General features: G+C 41.2%; 1 protein-coding gene and 1 pseudogene across 1 annotated transcript; both read left to right on the top strand.

The window, feature by feature from the left end:
- The first annotated feature begins 275 nt into the window (after positions 1-275).
- On the top strand, positions 276-16,716 carry LAPTM4A (lysosomal protein transmembrane 4 alpha). The gene is made up of 7 exons (XM_090280938.1): positions 276-536; positions 8,483-8,603; positions 11,684-11,760; positions 11,867-11,989; positions 14,492-14,587; positions 15,326-15,424; positions 16,489-16,716. The coding sequence occupies exons 1-7, from the start codon at positions 426-428 to the stop codon at positions 16,561-16,563; spliced, it is 702 nt and encodes a 233-aa protein (XP_090137064.1). The 5' UTR covers positions 276-425; the 3' UTR covers positions 16,564-16,716.
- Positions 16,717-17,533: 817 nt separating this feature from the next.
- On the top strand, positions 17,534-18,308 carry LOC150005653 (peroxiredoxin-1 pseudogene; annotated as a pseudogene).
- Positions 18,309-20,379: the final 2,071 nt, after the last annotated feature.

The following is a 20,379-nucleotide window of genomic DNA, read 5'->3' as shown; positions in this document are numbered from 1 at the left end:
TTCTTGCCGTTCTCGTCTCGGGGAGGGCGACCTACCAGGTTATACCCCACCCCAACTACCCTAAGCCTCCGAGGCAGCCCTTATCCTCACCTCGGCGCTGAGGCGAACTACACTTCTGATTGGGCCTGCCGACCTGTCAATCTGCGAGTTTTTCCAATCAGGGGTCGAGTCCACCCAGCTTCCCGCTCTTCCATTGGTCTGTGTGCGGGGGAGGTAGAGTAAGAAGGGTAAACCGAGGTCGCGCGAGAGCGGCGCTCGGCCCTCAGTGCGCAGGTGCGAAGTAGCTGGCAGGGGCCTGGGCCGGGGGCGGGCTTGAAGACGCGTCGTTTGGTTTTGGACACAGTGACAGAGCTTGCTGGGTTCAACCGTTGGGCGGAAAGCCTTTGTCAGGGTCCCGGCCAAGAACAAGGCCCGCGAGGTTCCCAATGGTGTCCATGACTTTCAAGCGGAGCCGCAGCGACCGGTTCTACAGCACCCGGTGCTGCGGCTGCTGCCATGTCCGCACCGGGACGATCATCCTGGGGACCTGGTACATGGTAAGGACGGGCGGGGCGGGAGGGTAGGGCCCGGGGGGAATGCGCATGAGCGGGAAATGGGGGATCCCAGTCTGAAAGGAAAGGAGTGTTCCCTGGGAGGGGTGGGACTGAAAACGGGGTGTTGGGTGGAGCGGGTAGGCATAGGGGAGCTGCTTTTTCGGGTGCTCCAACTTGAGGGAGGAGACTGTGTCCAGAAATCAGAGTGGGGGGTGGGTGGGACTGGGGAGATCGTTCCTTGGCTGGAATTAGAGGAAAGCAGGGGGTTGGGAAAGGCGGAGGCCTCGCGGGAGGAGGCGGAGGGGGGAAATGAGAGGTGCTGGCTTTTGGTGGGAAGTTCTGGAAATTACCAGGTTTCGACTCTTTTTTTGTACTTCCGTGATCAGAAACTCCCCCCACCTCCACCCCGTCCCCCACCCCGCGCCGCAGCGTTCCTGCTTCCTGGGTTTTTTGTTTGTTTGTTTTCTCCCTAACGAAACAATTAGAAACGGATCTAAATAAACGCAGCCCGGTGTCGACGTTCGGTCCCGCCTGAAGGGACAGTGAAGAGATCAGTTTGCCACGCAGGCTGTGTGGTTCTCGGACCGCATTTGTCGGACTGTGTTTGTGATTCCGGCAGGAAGGCCTCTGTCGAAGGCAGTACCGTTTGTCGGGATTTCCACTTGGTCTGCTTGGGCGTAGCAGCGCTGCCCCGACGCTTTTCCTGCCAGACCCGTTCGTTCCGCTTCTTGCAGAGACCTCTTCGGAGAGCCCGCTCTATTCCGGCCACGTAGGCTGCCATCCCCGGGATGTCAGGACCTCTGCGATTCTGTGTCATGACCAAGTTGGCAGTGTGATTGATCGATGGTTCCCTAGTCAGATTTTCGTGCTTTCTTACCATCATCTCCAGTATGTGCACACTTTGAAGCTAACTTGTGACTTCTAAAAAATAGGTGACTTTGTTTCGGCAGTTTTAGGTCGATGGCTTTGCGGAGGCTTGGACAGACTTCTCATATTGTTGTCCTGGCCGCTTTCCTTAATGACTTGGTGACTTTTTATTTATTTTTTAGTGTGGGAGGTTGTGGCCTGAGGGCCACCGCACAGTCTCTGAGGACTTGAGTGTGAAAAGGGGGAGAGCTTTACCACGGAGGACATTCTCTTTGCCTCTCTCCGTTCTCATGACTGCCCTACCCAGCGCCTTGAACTCTTCACTGTGCGGACAAAACCCAGTTAGGCGGATAGTGTTGCCTGCCCGCTCCCTCCCTGCAGGGGGACTGCCTGGTCTCACTAGTGCTTACTGCCCCCCCCCCCCCCCCCCCCGTTTTTACAGCCTTGCTTCGTTAGCGAACCTTAGGAAGGCTAACAACAAACCTTGGGTGTTTAGGCTTATTTGCTTGTGTGTAAGTTTAACACGTCCTGCACTTTTATACTCAGAAGTACCATCTTCTTGGTGCAGTTATATAGCACATTGTCCTGAAAAGAACTTCCTTCTTGTTCTGTGTTTTAATTGCTTTGTAATACTGGACATCCCATCAGTCAGTGACAGTAGCAGCCGTTGTGTTTCTAACTTTTATTTCTAATCCATTTTGCGAAAGGTGTGAGTCTTTAGTTTCTTTTGTTTGCTCTTCGCTCTGCCTTTGTTCCGCTAGAGAATAAGTCACATTTTTAAGAGTTCTCAAGCCTCTTCCTCAGCCCTGCCTCCCTCACCCCCAGAAGACGGCCTTCCCTGCCACGTTAACTGAGAACAAGAGGCCAGTAGTCCAGTACTCCTGCCTGCAGTTGGGCCTTCCTTTTGCTTCTCAGCGTCTTTTCTCCCTTCACAGAACAAAGGATCTGTTAACTTCTCAAAAAGAAATAACCACCATCCCAATTTCAACGGAGCGTGATTGGCTGTTTTTCTTCCCAAGAGAGCCTTTTTTTTTGTTGTTTTTTTGCTGCTGTGGGCTCAGTTCATAAAAATGAAAGGAATAGCAGGCAAAATTGGGCCTTATAAACCACAAAACTCAAAATTCAGGGAGGAAAAGCTTGACTGAGTGCATTTATTCTCCCAAAATAGGGAATGAGGAGTTTAAATCTCCGCCTCCCTGCCGAAGCATTTGATGTGGAAACTTTTCACATATCTCTGTTTTTCCATGCTTTAGCTGTAGCTGTTCTTTGCATGGACTTTCCTGGGTAGTAGAACATTATAAGCTGCTTAAACCAGTGAATCTTAAGAGATTTATTGGTCATCTACAGTGGACAAGGCTGTGGTGGTTATACAAAAAGAATAAATCACAGGGACCGATGTCATCAATCTTTTGTGTTATTACCTGCCACATAGAGGCTCCCAAATGTTTCTTGGCTGGAACATGGTGTCTGCCCTCAAGATATTTATGGGATTACGAAGAACTTTGAGCACATACACAAAGTTAAATCTATGCTATGTTAACAAAAAGGAAGGAGAAAGCGATCAGATTCTAATCTGATTAGGGACTGGGAAGGGGCATTGTTTTGTTGGTTGCAGTATTGCCGGTGACTTAGAAGTGTGGCTTCAGTACCATAGCAACATAAGGACTAGGTGACGAGGCAGGTAACACTTAGAAAACCAGACCAACTAGAGAAAGTACAATATAACATCTCTAAGCAAAAGATGTGTCCAAACTGCATTTGGTTGCCAGAAGCTCCTTTACTAAGAGGAGAAAAAATACGAGAGGGAATGAAGTAGAGTGTTAACCTCTCTCTCCAACTGCCTTGTCGTGATGTTCTTCTGTAGTTCAGGTGGGGGAATATTTGTGATTTTCTTTAGATCGCCTCTGTATTGTGCGAGACCTAGAGATGCAGCCCTCCTACCTGCTGGGCCCAGACACGTATCAGTGACTTCGTATCTGATACGGTGTCATTGCTTTCTAGCAACTGCTTCTGCTGGTCTAGTGTTAAGGCCTGTAACAATATATACTAGAGTATTGAGTGTATGGTACTAAATAGTGCAGTAGGACACAGAGAAGCCAGTCAGTTCTGTGCACCTGGCTTGAAGTGTTAGTCTTTGGCATTTTAGATTTGATGGAGGCACGCCTGACTTAATACTTGGTTAACTGATATATGAAATATGAGGATGAGCTCCAGTTTAAATTGTGGCATTCCTAAAATTGTTTTCTCTACCATTCATTAAAGAATTTGAAGACAGATGATTATTAAACAGTAGTTTCTTACATGATATGTTTACCCTGTAATGTTGTTCATTGTGAATGATTGAAAACGGGATTAAAATTCTGCAGCAAGTGTCCTGCCTCATTGGTAATGGTGTACTACAAGAATGCATTTTGAGCATTTGGAATAATTTTAAGTCTTGGAAAGATTTAACATATGGCTAATTTTTTTCATTTGGCAACATAATTTATTTTGAAATTCATCTTTCTCTGGGAAACGGTGAACCCTATAGTCCGTTTAATACATGGCTAATTTTTTATGAGTGTCTCAAAAATAAAACAATCTAAAGTTAGGGAGCAGGGAGAGAAGCAAAGACAGGGTTTCCTCAAGCTGTATTCCTTTACATAAGTATAGCTTGTTTATATTTCAAACTTAGTATCTTTTCTCAAACACATTATTTTGCGCCATGTGTCTTTTAACGAGCTATTTCTCCTGCTTGAAATGTTCTACCCCCAACTCTTAAAAAACTTTATGAAGGGAAATATCAAGTATACAAATCTAGTGAAAGAGTATAAAAATCTCCCATTTACTCATCACCCAGCTTCTACCATTATTGTTTTGCCAATTTTGATTAATTTTTTAATGGTTAGCTCAAATGTTTCTTGGTGAAACTTTCCTTGCTTCCCAGCCAGAGGGATCTGGTTTTCTCCCTGGTACCTGGAAAAGTTTCTACATACCTCTTATATGTACTTTTAAATAATATCCATTACACATTAGTATAATTACCTTTTTCTTATTTTTCTCCCCACACAAGAGGTTCTCCTTGAAGGAGGAAGGTGGTACGTTTTGCTGTGTAAAATGTGTATGGTAGCTAACTTATTAATTAGAACACTTGAAGTGCTCAGACATTTCTTAAGTGAATTGTTTCTTACAAAGAACAATAACTCATTTGTAATTGCACGTGAGGGCAAACAACAAGAAGAACATACATATAATATGTATGTATTATAATTTAAATTTTATAATTAAACATAATTTTTTGTATTTTTTATTGAATTTATTGGGGTGACATTGACTAATAAAATTATGTTCAGGGGTAAAATTTATAATTCATCATCTGTATATTGTGTGTTCACCACACCAAATATGTCTCCTTCCTCTATCGTTTATCCCCGTTTTACCCACTTCTACCTCCTTCCCCCCTTCCCTCTGATAATAACCATACTGTTGTCTATGAGTTTTTTTTCCTTAATCCCTTCACTAATTAAAAATTTAAAGAGTTAATTTTGATCTTGATCTGATGACAGTTTTTTGCTGACGTGGGGAGTTGTAGCCTTGGCTCCCTGGGGATCCCCCATTCTTTGCCCTGGAGACCCTTGCCGCGACGTCCTTAAGCAGAGCCATTGGTTTAATTGTAGTCTCCGCAGATACTGGCTTGTAGCAAAATATGCTGTGGGAAAAGGAAAGAATGGTAATTAAAACACAGAAACCAACCCACAAAAGAATCTTCTGGGTGGGTGGGCAGGGAAAGGAGAAAGCAAAGGGGAACGACTGTCAAGGCCTAGCGCGTCAGTGGATCGATACTGTCTTTGTAACAAGGGAAATGCAGTACGTGTGGCCCTTGTTGCTGTTTGTTTACTTATAGAAGGCATGCAGAAGGCTTTCAGAAATGAAGCAAACCGTGTTGTTTGGCCTCCTAAATGTATTCCCACCTTGCATGGTGTGTCCTTTGCCTGCGGCGTTAACGTACCTGCATAGTTGCTTCATTCTGTAACTCCGTGTTACTGGATTTAGAAATTTTTAAAATTACATTTGTGTTAATTTTTTTGTTAAGTACAATAAAGGAAAAGTGAATTGGAAATAAATACTCTGGAATTGTACATATTTGCTATTTTCAAAGAAATTTTATATTGCAAGACTATAAAATTAGTTTTATATACTTTTTGAATAATGCTGCATGGAACTCAGTAGAAATATCAACTGAAATCAGAAGTAAATAGCACAGGGCCTGTATTTGAGTGCAGGATTGGTTTGCACTGGTGAATCTTTTAAGATCACAAGAATGGATTTTTCAAATTAGTGTTTTAAAGTTGGGGTCCTAATGAAATATGGTGATCTAATGGAGTATAATGAACTCGAGACTTGAAAATTTGAAGTAACACTAAAATTTATCTTACTGTTTCTTGGTCCTTTGATTAGACCTGTGATTTGTTTTGTTTATTATTCAGGGGTATGACTCACTGAAATGTGAGGTCATAAATACTAGGAGATAATAATGGGTGAATCTGACTTATCTATGGAAGAGAAGAAAATACATTTTTATAAATCCTATATGTGATAAAAATATTTTAGAAGGGAGTATTAAATTTCTAAATATTTTGGGTGTGTCATTTCCTTCACTCAGTAATTGAGTTTGCATGTTTTTCTTGACATAAGAATGTTTCTGTGCAGAGCTTTTTAAACTACCACTGCATTGTGTTTTGCAAAGAGTTAGCTGAATTGATTCCAAGCTTATTTCCTTAAACAGAGTATATAACTTCAGTAGATGTATCTGACTGTTCCATAATTAATTCATCTAATCGCATTAACTCATACTCTTACACCAAATGCACTGGTCACACTCATTGCAGTGAAAACGAACAGTTTAAAAAATCAGCCTTCAAGTGGGGAGCCATCTTTTTTGCAAATGTGATTTTTCCTTTGTAAAGCCCTTCAGGTATTGAGGAATAAAGTACCGTGCCTTTGAGTAGTGCAAGGGAAAAAAAGGCATGCTCCTCAACACTTATTTGGAGAGTAAAGTATACATATTTTATAGCCTTAGATAATGATTTTTTTTTGGAAGAACCCAGAACAGGAGTTGCTTAGGAATATAGTGCGAAGAAGGAGGCTGTCTCCTAAAGTACCAGATTTGCATCCTAGCTCCATCCTCTCTCTATCAGCTCAGTGAACTTAGACAATTATTGTGCTTTTATGAATCCATTACTAAATGGACGTAATGTTTATTTCACTTAAGTAAATAAGTGAAGTATAATAATATATGTCAGTATACTTGGTACCTAGTATATCTTCAGGAATATTAGTTGATTCTGTAGTTGATATTGTGACATTGTTTAGATCACCTAACCTTATTTAAAGATAAAAACTTGGCTTGCTTGTCTAGAACGTGTAATGCCTTCGACTGATAAACACCTCCAAGAAAAATTAAGCCCTGATAAGACTGTTATTTATCATTGAGGGTGGACCGGAAAGAGCTACTTAAGAGTTAGTTTAAAATACTATTATTGTTAAGGCTCAAACATTCCTTGAAAGTATCAGGACGGATTCTGTGATCTTTATAGATAGGGAAGCCTAACTGCATTTCTAGGGGAGAGTTCCCTATGGAATCATTAACAATACTGTTTTGAGCACTGAAAGGATACTGCCCGGACTTGGAACTAGAGACATGAGCATTTCCTTTTACATGGAGTTACAACTCCTGCCCTACCCCTGGGAAATTCACCAGATTATTATGATGGAATTTCAGCAAGGTTTTTGACAAAGTCTCAAGATGTTCCTCTGGATCAGAAAAAGAATTTTATTCAGATGTAGCTTTGTCCTCACCCTCTTCTCTTGCTAATGAATTAGATGGAAACATTGATTAATGCTGATTATATTTTTACATGCAGGATGCTGAGAGATGGGTAATCTGCAGGGTGTCGGAATCTAGATTGAAAAAATCTGGACAGGCAAGAGTAGGATAGATGAAATTTGATTGCAGATATATGTGAGGGATACGCTTGGACCTCTGAATGCAACAGTGCAGGTACAGGTGGTAGCTTAGTGGGATCGATCAAGTGTGAAGAAGAATTAGGGGTTTTAGGGAATTACTCTCATTCAAGAAATTTGGGAAGCCAGTGTAATTTGTTTTCATGCTGTATTAATTGAAACTCTTCCCTAGGATGTGGGAACTGAGACGCCTACGTGTTCTCTCCAGGGCGATCTCAGCTCATTTTAATAACATGTCTGACAAACTAGGGCATTGTGTAGAGGAGAGCAGAGAACACTTAGTGAGGTAGCTGGGTAATATGTGAGTGAGAGAAACAATTTAAGTACCTGAGTGTTTATTCTGGAAAAGACTTGGAGGCACATGTCAGCTGCCATTGGGTGTTAGAGGAGCACTTATTCCAAAGGGGGAGCAGATTACCTCAAAGGGTAGAATTAAGTCCAGTAGGTGAAAGGTAAGTGGGGGTCAAAATCTTGGAAAGTCTTTAGAGCATTTTAGTCTTTAAAGCATTTAGCCAGGAGGAAGTAGTTCTCTTATTACTGGGTAGGAGATACTGTGAAGGGGTTTCAGGCCTATCTGACGGATCATTGTACAGAGGTAGGCAAAAGTTTATAGTTGTGAGGGACATTCTTTTGAGTTAATAAAGCTGTTGTAATCATCATAACCTGCATGTCTTTCCAAACGAACAGCTGTAAATCCCCATGCTTTGCCCGCCCCTCTGTGTTTATCCAGTGGCTCTTACAGTTCTCTGAGGGATAACTAGCTGCTTCCAAACCAAAAATCCTGAGATTAGTAGGTAAATACGTGAATATGAATAATTCGTAATGATCTCTTATTTTTAATTGTTTTATTGTATTGAATCAAATTGACCAGTTATTTTTGATCTGAAACAATTAAGTTTATGAAATATTATTTTAAAACTATTCTTAATAGTGGTATTGCGTATTTTATCTCACAGGTAGTCTCCAATTTATGTCTTCAGTTAGAACAATTTTAAGTATTGGAAGACATCTAAATATTGTGCTGAAGACTGGCTGCTTCCTGATTAATAATATAATTGATAAAATATTATCTTTAATAGGTGGTAAACCTGTTGATGGCAATTTTGCTGACTGTGGAGGTAACTCATCCAAACTCAATGCCATCTGTCAACATTCAGTATGAAGTCATTGGCAATTACTATTCGTCTGAGAGAATGGCAGGTATGTTTTTAGTTGAAAATATCTCCTGCTAATTATACACATACACACACTGGTTATTGAGAAGGGGATTCATTATGTTTGAATTATTCTAATTGCTGAGGCAGAAGTGTTTTGTGGGCTTTTCAAAGATACTCAGGATTATAATTGCGTATTTATAACAAAATATAATGGACTACTAGGGGATTTTTGAGAAACTGGTATTGCATACTGTGACTCCTGGTGGGTGCTGTGGAGACCAGAATGGAAGAAGGTGTTACAGAAAGCCTGGGCCTGTGAGGAGGGTCAGCTGACAAGAGTGGTATAGGGTCAAGGTCAGCTCATGGGACAAAAGGACTCGTGGTAAACCAGAGAAAGGAATTGTTCGAATACTTGGTGATAACTTTTACTTAGGGTCACAATTCTAAATATATTTCTTTTGTTTAGATGAAGAAAGATGACATTGGAGTTAAGAATAGAGTGACCTTAGGATATTCATAGAAATGATTTTTTTTAAACCTATATATTCCCTGATAGCAGTGTTTTCATTATTTATCTTCCTCTACAATACAGGTGTAGAAAAAAAATTATAGTTAAAATTTTATGTTATTATAAATTATGTTAGAAGTCTAATATTTGAACAGAAAGTTATGCCTTAGAATTTTCAGTGTGAATAATTTCTGTATGTTGATTTTTTTAAAATCCACTTTAGAAGAATGTTCCAAGTTCACCTGAGTATGTTAAGTATATATTACAGATCTTAATGATTATTTTTAGAATTAGTAGCTTTTACTATCTGTGTTTTGTTACATTTATGACCTGCTCTGATCCATATATGAAGTTGGTTTTTTAACAACGTAGTTGTTAATTCACATGATTCATTGTCTACAGGGCTAACTTCTGTTTCTAGGAGATAAGTAGCATGTTGTGGGCATCCGTCATACATTGTATGAAAATACTAACAGTTGTTCACACCCTGTTTTCTAACGTGCTTAAAAAAACAAACAAGTCTCCTGATTGCCTCCTCAAAGATATGATTCTTTAGTTTTGTTGTCAAATGTGATAGAAGAAATACCAAGAACATTAGAAACATCCCTTCAGGCTTTTTTTTTTTTTTTTTTGAGTAGTCTTTTTATTTAAAAACCAAAATAGGATGATAAGTAAAACTAGCTTCTAATGGCCATTTTTTGTATTTATAAAATTACTTTAGGCTGTAAAATATTACTGAACCTACTCATGTCAGCTGTTTCCCCTTGTCATGTGTGTTTCTCCTAAAATCAGGGTGTGTAAAAAGGCTTAGGGTTACTGAGATTCTTGTAGGTCTGCACAGCCGGCTCTGAGCCTTGGCTAAGAACCACAGCCGCGAAGTCACACGTTTTCTGCATGTTGCATGAGTGTTGTGACTGCTGTCAGGAGAATCAGATGTATTCCTTATCAGTTTTTGTTGATTATTTCTTCAAAAGCCCTTATTGTTGAGACAATTTAAAAATACATAGTTTTAGGTCATGTTGTAGTTTGTGTTTCTTTGGAAGTTGAAGTCTGACTTTCCCGTAGAGCCAGTGTTACAATGGCAAGTTAATTTCTGGTTGTTGGTCTGATGATCAGTTTTAAATAATAGGGTTTGTGATTCGTTTTTAATCAGCTAAACAGGATGATATGTACTCAGTATATCTGAAATACTTCTGCAACATGTGCAAGCTGTTTCTCAACTATAAATAACATCCTTATTTTTACTGACCTTGAGGATGGCTAAACACTTGGGGGCCCCTAAAAGAGGTTCCTGAATGTGTTGGTGAGTGGAAACCTGAGGCCCACGTCTGGGCTTCTCGCCTTCATGTTTTGTTTGCTTCATTGATTCACAAATACTGGCATGTCTCTTGCTCGAAGGCATTGTATGTATTTCCCACCTGCCATCCAGGGTCTTCCTGTTTTGCTGTTTGTTGCTCCAGTGGAAAATGTTGAACTTCACTTTAATTATTTTACTATTGTAAGGAATCAAAATAAGCATGTAGTTTTCCATAACAGATTCTTAGAAGCAGATTGTTTGAATTATAAAGTTTTCTTTCAAGTTCTTACTGAATTTTCCCTAAGCGCCATTTTGTATGCTGCAGCAGGAAAGTCCTTTAAATCCTTAGCATTTAGCTGTCCTGTATCCTCTAGGGAAAGCTAAGGAGCGTCGTGCCAAATATTGATGATGTTTATACGGCCGAGTGACAGGGTGACGCATAGGTTTATCCACTATCACGAGTATTCAGCAGTTACTCATTCATCATGAGTGCCCTTCAGGTTCTTAGCATCGATCTAGAGTCTCAGAATCAGTATTAGATTTGTGGTAAGAAGCTCGCCAAGTCACGTGCGGTTTAGTAGTTTTTGAAACCACTTGGGTGTTTTGTGAGGAAATTAGTGAACATGGATTAATGTAGAGAAAGGGAACAGTGTCTGAGAAAGAGTTGAACAGAGAAGAAAAGAGACCTGGTGCAGCAGCGAAGCCAAGGCCGAGGAATACGAGCAGTGAGAGGGGGTGTTGGGATGGGGAAGAGGGGATTCGTGGACAGCCTTGAGTTTCAGATTATGTATTTTGTCTCGGGCAAGAGGGGGCATATTCTTTGTTTAATACATGTATCTTTTAAGCAGATACCAGTCTTTCCCTTCAGATGGGTCTTGCTCATCTTATAGGACTCAACTTGTGTTACTTATTTTATATATTTTTTCCTGGTTCTCCAGGCACAGCTAATTGTTTCTGCTTCTGTTGTAGCACTTGCCACATTGGATTGTAATTATCTGCTTGCACATCTTAGACTCTGGGCAGAGGTCTGTCTCCCTAGCAGGGTGCCTGGTTCATGTGCCAACCTTAATAAGTGTCAGTGAGTTGTAGCAATTTAACAAACAAGAAAACAAAGGTATGAATTTCTTAAGCTTCATTACTTAATGCTGAGGCAGTTTTTTTTTTTTTTTTTTTTACCCTCTCAGCCTTAGATTTTTTTTTCATAGCCTATCTTAAGAATTCTTGGATGTTTGTTAGCTAGCTTTAAAATGTTGCTTTGTCATGAAGAGATTTGTTCTTTTTATGTAAATAACTTAATTAGATTTTGTTTTTTTCTTAGATAATGCCTGTGTTCTTTTTGCGGTCTCAGTTCTTATGTTTATAATCAGTTCAATGCTGGTGTATGGAGCAATTTCTGTAAGTATCCTGTGTTTTCAGTTTTTGGAGTTTGATCTTTACTGAATAGTATTTAGTCATTTCATGTATGTAATGTGATGCTGTGGTTGTTAATTTTTTTCTGCAGTATCAAGTGGGTTGGCTTATTCCGTTCTTCTGTTACCGGCTCTTTGACTTCGTCCTCAGTTGCCTGGTTGCTATCAGTTCTCTCACTTATTTGCCAAGAATCAAAGAATATCTGGATCAATTAGTAAGTGTGGCTGCTAATTAGACTTTTTTTCATTCTAAGTAAAATATGTAAATTGATATTCTGAGTCAGTTTTAGGTACTATTTTTCTTTTAACCAACCCTATTTATTTTTTAAAGTGTTCTAAAATAATATCACTACTCCTAACTGCCATGTTGAAACTAGTAAGATAAAAATAGTATAGGTTCTTATTATACCATTCGGATAATCCAATATTAAAAGTTCCTTAAAATGGTCACTGTGAAATTTAAGGAGTAGTTCGACTTCTGTTTGAGTAAACTGAGAGGATGATCGTTTGACTTAATTTGGTACTCATTAAAGTATTAGCTTTTTGTTTTTGCAGGTATTCATAACACATATTTGAGTGCCTACTATATCCTTCATTCTATTCTAGGGAAACTGTTTGTAAATGGTGTAGGTATGAAGATAACTCTTCCCCCCACCCAACAAAAAGATCACCAAGTACTCGGGGAGTCAGGACAGGAAGATGTTATCTGCAATAAAGATTTAGAGCTGTCAAAGCACAGCAGTAAGTGAGGAGCTGAGATGAAGTGCTGTGGGAAGGAGGGGCAGGGAACGCTGGGCCACAGGAAGGTCTAGAAGGAGCTGTGGGGCCCAGAGAGATGCAAGTCCATTTAAAAAATTCTGCCCTTTAAGAATGTTCTCCCCACTTTCAGATTTCCTGCCTAGTCCAGTTTGCATGTCACCAAATTTATTGTTCACTCTAAAGCAAAACATTTGTTGATGGCTTTGTATGTACAAGGCACTCTGTTAGATCTTAGGGATGCGTCAGTAGAACTTATATTCTAGTGAAGGGATTGGAAAACTGATAGTTACTGAATTAAAATTGTGATAAAAGCTGTGAAGGAAAAGTGTGGGCTGCTGTGTGAGTGGGTGTCACACAAGTACCAGACCTGGGCTGAGGAGGAGATTAAATTCCAAGGAGGAATTAAGATAGGGGAGGTCCAGAAAAAATGTTCCCTGTAAGAGGGACACCGTGAAGCAGGAAGGAACATGTTGTATAGTGAGGGGACTGAAAGAGGACGATGGTGGCTGGCACACAGTAGTGACGGAAGGGTAGTGAAACCGGAGAGAATTAGCTTGGAGCCGGACCTGTGGGTCTGGTCAGCAGCTTTCTAAACATAGTTCTTTCTGGTCATGTGATCACTGGCTGAAAAATTGCAAGCCTTCTGAATAAAATAATAGCATTCCCCCCATGAGCTGGTTCCATTATGTGTTTGTCCTTTTTATTTATAGATGAAGGCTTAAACAACAGCCTTGTCCCAAAAGGACGCTTAGCTAGGGGTTGGGGTTGGTGTGTGGGTACTGCTTTCTTCTTTTTAAGTCCTTTGGGATTCCTTTGAGGTGCTTTTTTAAAATATGAAAATGTACAATTATTTGTGTTGACATGTCCGTTAAAAACTTGTAAGTTTAAAACAATTAAATGATCTCTTTAGAAGAACATGAAAATGAATTTCTACTCCTTGTGCAGACCCCCCTGGTTTCTCCTTATTTCAGTCACTTGGTTGGTCTGTCAGCCTGGAAGGTGCTTTCTCTTGTGGCCAGCTTGTAAATCCTACACTCCTTTTCTGTAATGTCCCTCTCCTTGAACCCAGCTCATTGCCATGTACGTGGTAAATGCTAAATAAATATTTGAATACATACAGCTGATCCTTCTCAGTAGAACATAGTAGGTCTGCAGTAGATCATGTAATCTTGGCTGGCTTTTAACCAGGGCCATGCCTGTTTCTATGTCCCTTTCTCGTGAGCATTGAGATGGATGACTGGCTTTTAGATAAATTATTTTCCTCGGGAAGAACTAAATGGCCCATGGAATTTCGATATAAACATCAGCACTTCCCGACTTAGTGACCCAAGGACAAATTTGGAGTTCTGTTCAGGAGATAGTGTTTTCCCAGAGGCCAGAAGGATGTTTAAAATAGTGAAAAGAAAGAAAGTGAGCTTAATTTAGACCCTTAGGAGTATTCAAACAAATGTATTTTAAGTGATCAATAACATGCATTAATGATGAAGCTTAAAAGTACTTTGAATTAAATTTTGTTTATAGTTTTTCATTAGAATATCAGTTCTAATTTTGTTGCTTTTTGTTTGTACTTGTACCGTGCTCCTTGGGTTATCACAAAATGCAATGCTGTGGCTGAATTATACGTGTGTGCATGTGTTTAATGAACCTCATTTTTTAGAACAGTTTGAAGTTCACAGCAAAGTTTAATAGAAAGTACAGAGGGTTCCCATATGTCCTCTACCCCTCACCCCCATAACCTCCTTCACTGTCCACATCCCAAACCACAGTGGTGCATTTGCTAGAGTTGTGAACATCATTATCACCCAAAATCCATAATTTACATTAGGGTTCGTTTTTGGTGTACATTCTCTAGGTTTGGACACATGTATAATGACATGTACTCATAGCATCGTACAGGATAGCTACACTGCCCTAAAAACCCTCTCTGGTCTGCACCCTGCCCCTTCTTGTTTTGACAGCCTGACTTTCCCTACAAAGATGACCTCCTGGCTTTGGACTCCAGCTGCCTCGTGTCCATTGTTCTGTTGTTCCTCGTCTCGTTCATCATTTTTAAGGTGAGTTGCTGGCTAAATATTTGGGGGCCAGTTAGACCGTGACACGGTCCATCTAAATCTCCTTGTTGCCTTATCTCCCTAGAGGCGAAGGTAAGTGACAGTGTTGATTTTGACACAATAGTAGAGAGAACGTCTAGGGAATGTCCTCCCTCTTGTGTTCAGAGAGTGGTTGGAAATGCCAGGATCCTTACTAAGTAAGGGTTACCATGTTTTTAGAAGTGGTTCATGTTTTGGATTGAAAATCTGTTAAAATTCCCAAGGTTCAGAAACAGTTTTGTCTGCAGCACAATGGTTTTCAGACCTGACACCCCAGCTCTGGTTTTTCTGTAAAATGATGATGATAAAACTTGTGACATCAGCCTGGGACAGTGTGGGTTGGTGGTTGAAGCGTTGTCTGGTAATTGAAGAGTTGTGGGTTCGATTCCCAGAGGGGACATACCTGGGTTGCAGGCTCGCTCCCCAGTCTGGGCGTCTCTGGGAGGCTACGAGTCTATGCTTCTCTCTCAAATCGATGTTTCTCCCTCCCCCTGCCCTCTCGGATGAGGATTAAAAAAAACAAAACAAAACAATATAAACAAACCCCAAAACTTGTGACATTTAAGTGAGAGCAAGTAGGGCCTGGCCTGGGCTAGGTCCATGTGAACGTCAGTTTGGCGAAAAAGCATTGCAAGTCCCCTGATTTAGAACAAGTGGTCTGTTGGATTCTAGCATTTGTAAATTTTGTTTGTATTCTTTTAGGCTTATCTTATCAACTGTGTTTGGAACTGCTATAAATACATCAACAACAGAAACACACCGGAGATTGCTGTGTACCCTGCCTTTGAAGCACCTCCGCAGGTGAATGACCTCCTGACGTATGAAAACTTCACTAGCTGTTATTGATTATTCTCAAGAACCTGGGTCATGACTTCCTCTTTAATGCCATGACTGGTTTAAGGCATGACTAACTTAAATCCACAAGATTGGCATTTCCCAGTTGGAATCCTGGGTACATGGTCAAGAGACAGCCTGCACTGCTAATCTCATTCAGCTTGGCTGTTAGGTTTGATTCATAAGTGGTTTCCAAGAGTGTTTTATTTTGGGGGGAGATTAGGCAGGAAACAGTAGCGTGACCCATGCTGGGCTCGTGGCTTCTGGGACTTCTGAGGATGGAGGCAGCATGAGTTGTTTTGCTTTCAGAAAACATGCTACATATGATCCAAAAGAGAAATGAATGAATGGGTTCCATGACTCTTTTGGGGTTGCTTAACTCTTGGGGTCCTCTGGCTGCTACTCTACTCTTCCCAGGTTTTCAGCATGTACGATACATGTGGCTCATGTAGGGCTAGCCTGTCACACTTGGAATCAGTTAGGTTGAAATTCTACTCCCCTGCATAGTAGATGCGTCCTTTACCCTGGGAGAAACGGTAGAAGTACTTGATCCTTTGTAGATCGTGATGGAATTCAGGATCCAGCATCTTATTGGAGGCTTCCTTTCTTTAGCACGGTTCAGTGGGGCCCTTGATCTAGATTTGCAACTACCTGAGATGTATTGGCTCTGGTACTTTATTAGTTACATGGGACAGGCAGGGGAAGCAGAAGCACATACTTGTTCTCAAGGTATTTTGGTAGCCCTTCGGGGTCAGTTCAGAAGCAGAATTCTGCCCTTCCTTTCATCCCTGCCCTTCTCCCTCTCTCTCTTCAGTCTTGGATCAGGTGTCTCATCTGCATGTGAAGTTCCAGGTTCCTAGTCATGTCTCAGGAACTGCTTAGCTAACAGTTTCTTCGGCTCTTCTCTATGCGTTCATATACCCCCCCACCCCCCGTATCATGTATCCTGACTCATCAAACCTGAAAGCTGAATTATTCCAGGTAGGATTTAAAGGAGAACGAAGTCTGATAATTTTTTTCTCTCTCTTCAGTATGTTTTGCCAACCTATGAGATGGCAGTGAAGATGCCTGAAAAAGAACCACCGCCTCCTTACATCCCAGCCTGAAGACATTCTGCCTTTGTCATAAACCCTATACCAGCTTTTTGTCTTGTTTATTTTACAGAATGCTGCAATACAGGGCTCTTCAAACTTTTTTGATATAAACTACATTTTCCTTTGTTTAAGCATTTATTTTCAAACACTAACAAGCTTTTTGGACATTAAGTCAGGTTTTTCTTTTTTTTGTTAAGTCTGTTACATTTTAGTAGTTTGAAGACAATCTAGGTAAAGCAAGAGCAAAGTGCCATTGTTTGCCTTTAACTGGGGGGTGGGAAGGGGTGTTCTCTACACATTTTCTTTTTTAACTTTGCACTTTCTTTATATAATAGTTTGCATTTTGGTTATTTACTGCCCTGAATACGTTCAGGAGGAATGAATAAAATATTCAGGGTGAGTGAGTTGGGCGTAAGATCTGAAGTTTTCAGCTATGAAAACAGGAAGAATATGTAACATTTTTAACTTGACTGTGGAAGAGGATAGTTGCATGTTTCTAATTTGTATGTGTTTTCATCTTTGTGATAAGATGCTTTAATAAATCTCTTAAAATGTACTGTTGTCATTTTTAAGAAGTGTTATTACTCTTCTTTGGTAGATACAACCTAACATTTTCCATTTTAATAAACTCAGACTGCCACGGTTTTTGATACTTTGAGACTACAGTGCTAGACTTTTCATTAGAAAGCATTTGTTTAATTCAGTAACTCAGAAGTATTGTCTAAATTATGGAGAGGATATTTACTTGAATCAGGCTGGAAATTAATGGCTTGATAGAAAAATTGTACGGGTGGTGTAGCAAGCTATGTTTTTTTGCTGAGATTATTTAGTTGGGTAATGAGTTCCTCAGAAACAGTTCACGTTAAAATGCATCATTTGACCTCCAGAGGGGAACCAAAGAGAAAGTGGAGCAAACTGCAGCTTAAGGACCCCACGTCTCAAATTTTCTCCTGAAAATATTCCACTTTGCATCTTGCTAAGAATGCAGCAGTGGGTATGCTCATCTAGTATATTGACAAATACATTTGACATTTTTAAAAGGGAGAACAGAATTGTTTGGCTGCAATCTCACTTTTAGGAACAGCTACCACCACCACCACCCAAAGAACAGTGAACTATTTAGAGATGTGTCTTTCTGACTGTCTTGGTATTTCTGTCTCAGAGCTGCTGACAGCAAGGTGTCTTCAGGAAATGCTAAAATTGGGCACCTTGTCCCCAACTTCAAAGCTGTATCTGTTATGCTAAATGTTCAGTTCAAAGATACGTGTCTTGACTGCAGAGGAAGGAATGTGGTCTCCCTTTACCCTCTTTGTATGCCCCACGGAGATCATTGCTTTCAGTGATAGGGCAGAGGAATTTAAGAAACTCAACTGCCAGTTGATTGGTGCATCCGGATTCTCCGTCCTGTCACCTAGCATGGATCAACATGCCCAAGAAATGAAGACTTGGACCCATGACCATTCCCTTGGTGTCAGACCCCAAGAGCACCATCGCTCAGGATTAGGGGGCGGTTCTTAGAGGCCAATGAAAGCATCTCAGTCAGAGGCCTCTATCACTGATCAAGTTTTCCTTCACCAGGTCGCCCTAAATGACCTCCCTGTTGGCTGCCCTATGGATGAGGCAGACTAGTTCAGGCTTTCCAGTTCACTGACAAACAGTGTCCGGGGGTGGCGTGTCCAGCTGGCTGGAAACCTGGAGGTGAAACCATTAAACCTGATGTGCAGAAGAGCAAGGAATATTTTTCTAAGCAGAAGTGAGCACTGGGCCATTTGGGGGTCATGTGATGGTGGACGGCTATGAGAACAAAACCTGTTGTCATTCTTAAAACACGAGATCTTTAGCCCAGATGTGGTCTGGAATAGGACAGGTCTTCCCCTAGAGGCAACGTCCTGAACGTGGGAAGCAGGTCAACCGAAGTGTGCAGTAGTGGGACATCAACTTTGATCTTCTCTAGTTTCTATTAAACTTGAACAGAGGAAGAAAAATATTTAGAAAAGTGTAATGGTGTCTGGGAGTATACCCAGTTCTTGGTAGTGGAAGATGTCTTTGTGATTACTTTATGGTTTTAGAACATTTCAGAATTGGGATGACTTCTGTGGGCTAGGTCTCACTTCGTTTCTGCATAAAAGCTGAAGTGGAAGTCTCTACAAGAGATCCGCCGAATTTCCTTAGCTGTTACTGTTGGTTTTATTCTGTTCTCCATTGAGGATACCCTACGCAGCATTTGGATATTAACCAACCTGTTAGTAGTCCTTTCCCCTGACCACATGGGGCTCCTTTTACTGTGGGGAGTGGCGGAGGAGGGAGGGCAGATGCCCAGGGCTTTGCCCACTATCCACAGCCAAGCTCAAAACTGGGCATCGTTCTTACTCTTGGGGTGGAAATGATGGACCATCACTACCTCTAATCGCTACTTCACTGGAAGCAGATGTATCTTCTGGAAAAGGACACTGGCCTTCGACTTAATAGAAAACAGTCACAATGTTTTACTCCCAATCATATCTTTCAGGAAGGGGAAACATTGTGATTTTAGGGGTCATTTTCCCAGCAGAGGAAAATCTGTTGTTACATAACAGTTAAATATCCTAGTAAATGTTGCCAAATTGTTGCCTTGTTCGTGTTTTCCCTTCTGCTGGCACTAGGGGAGAACTTGAGTAGGTTACTTCGTATATTTGATTCTAAAATTCAGGTACAGTCCTATTTATTTTTAAAATTTTATTGATTTTAGAAATGACGATTTATTGTTCCACTAATTTATGTATTCACTCAGTTTTTAAAAAAACTATTAGGGTAACTGGTTAAAAAGTTATGTAGGTTTAAGGTGTACAATTCTATAATACACCATCTGGATGTGGTATTGTGTGCTCACCATTTCTCTTCACTCTCCTGCCTCCCCTCACCCCCATTTCCTTCTGGTAATCACAATACTGTTGTCTCTCTCTGAGGGTTTTTATTTTATTTATTTTTATTTTTATTTTTAAATCCCTTCATTTTTTGCACCCAGCCGCCCTACCCCCGCCGCTCTGACAGCTATGAGTCTTTCTATTTTGTTCGTTAGATTCCACATATGAGTGAAGTCATATGGTACTTGTCTTTCTCAGACTGACCGGCCCAGCTGCCCACGTAGCATAATGCTCTCCACGTCTGTCCACGCTGTTGCAAAGGGTAAGAGTTCCTTCCTTTTTTGAGCCCTGTGGAATTCCGCTGTGTAAACGTACCACAGCCTTTTCTCTCCACTCATCTACCGACGGGCACTTGGCTGTTCTATCCTAAGTCCTCCTTTGTGTCACCGTCCCCAGCTTTAATAAACATCCTCTCAAAATAACCCTAAATCACCTGCACTCCTAGTGAAATCTTTCCTGCACGAAGTTAAGAACCCACACATTCCAGCCCTTGCCATTCCTGGTCCCTTTCCATGACATTCTGGAGCAGAAATAGGACGCAGCGGGGGGGAGGGGGGAGCCTTTGAAGTCCGTGGGTACGGGCCGTCCTGTCTGCCCTGAGCTAGCAGGGGCTCCTGGGGGACTGTTTGACTTTCTATTCTCGGTAGCCCGCTCGCTTTTGCCCACCCCTGGAAGTTCAGTAGTGTTTGCAGATGTTCGAGGAGGGGATGAAAGCATGGCTATTCATGCTGCTAGAATCTGTGAGCCTTTTTATTTTTATTATTTTTAACCGAGAACCCACAGCAAAACGGGTTCCTTGGCCGGGGGAAGGAATGTAGTGTGAGGAGCAGGATGAAGACTTGAGGCGGACAGCGCTGGACGGAAAGGAGAGGCGGAGGGAGCCCCGGCGTCCTCGCTGGGGCGTTGGGGAGCTGGGCACTGGGCA

Source organism: Furipterus horrens, unplaced genomic scaffold (genome assembly GCF_987537825.1).
Source record: "Furipterus horrens unplaced genomic scaffold, mFurHor1.1.pri manual_scaffold_6, whole genome shotgun sequence".
Lineage (NCBI taxonomy): Eukaryota > Metazoa > Chordata > Mammalia > Chiroptera > Furipteridae > Furipterus > Furipterus horrens.
The sequence above is the reverse complement of the archived record's forward strand: the minus strand, read 5'-3'. Positions and strand labels throughout refer to the sequence as shown.

What these genes read in the sequence shown, in the direction of transcription:
- LAPTM4A (XM_090280938.1), top strand. Translation starts at nt 426, where the DNA reads ATGGTGTCCATGACTTTCAAGCGGAGCCGCAGCGACCGGTTCTACAGC. An exon ending in TCCTGGGGACCTGGTACATG is followed by an intron (nt 537 to 8,482) that starts GTAAGGACGGGC and finishes TATCTTTAATAG; the next exon opens with GTGGTAAACCTGTTGATGGC. An exon ending in CCTTTGAAGCACCTCCGCAG is followed by an intron (nt 15,425 to 16,488) that starts GTGAATGACCTC and finishes CTCTCTCTTCAG; the next exon opens with TATGTTTTGCCAACCTATGA.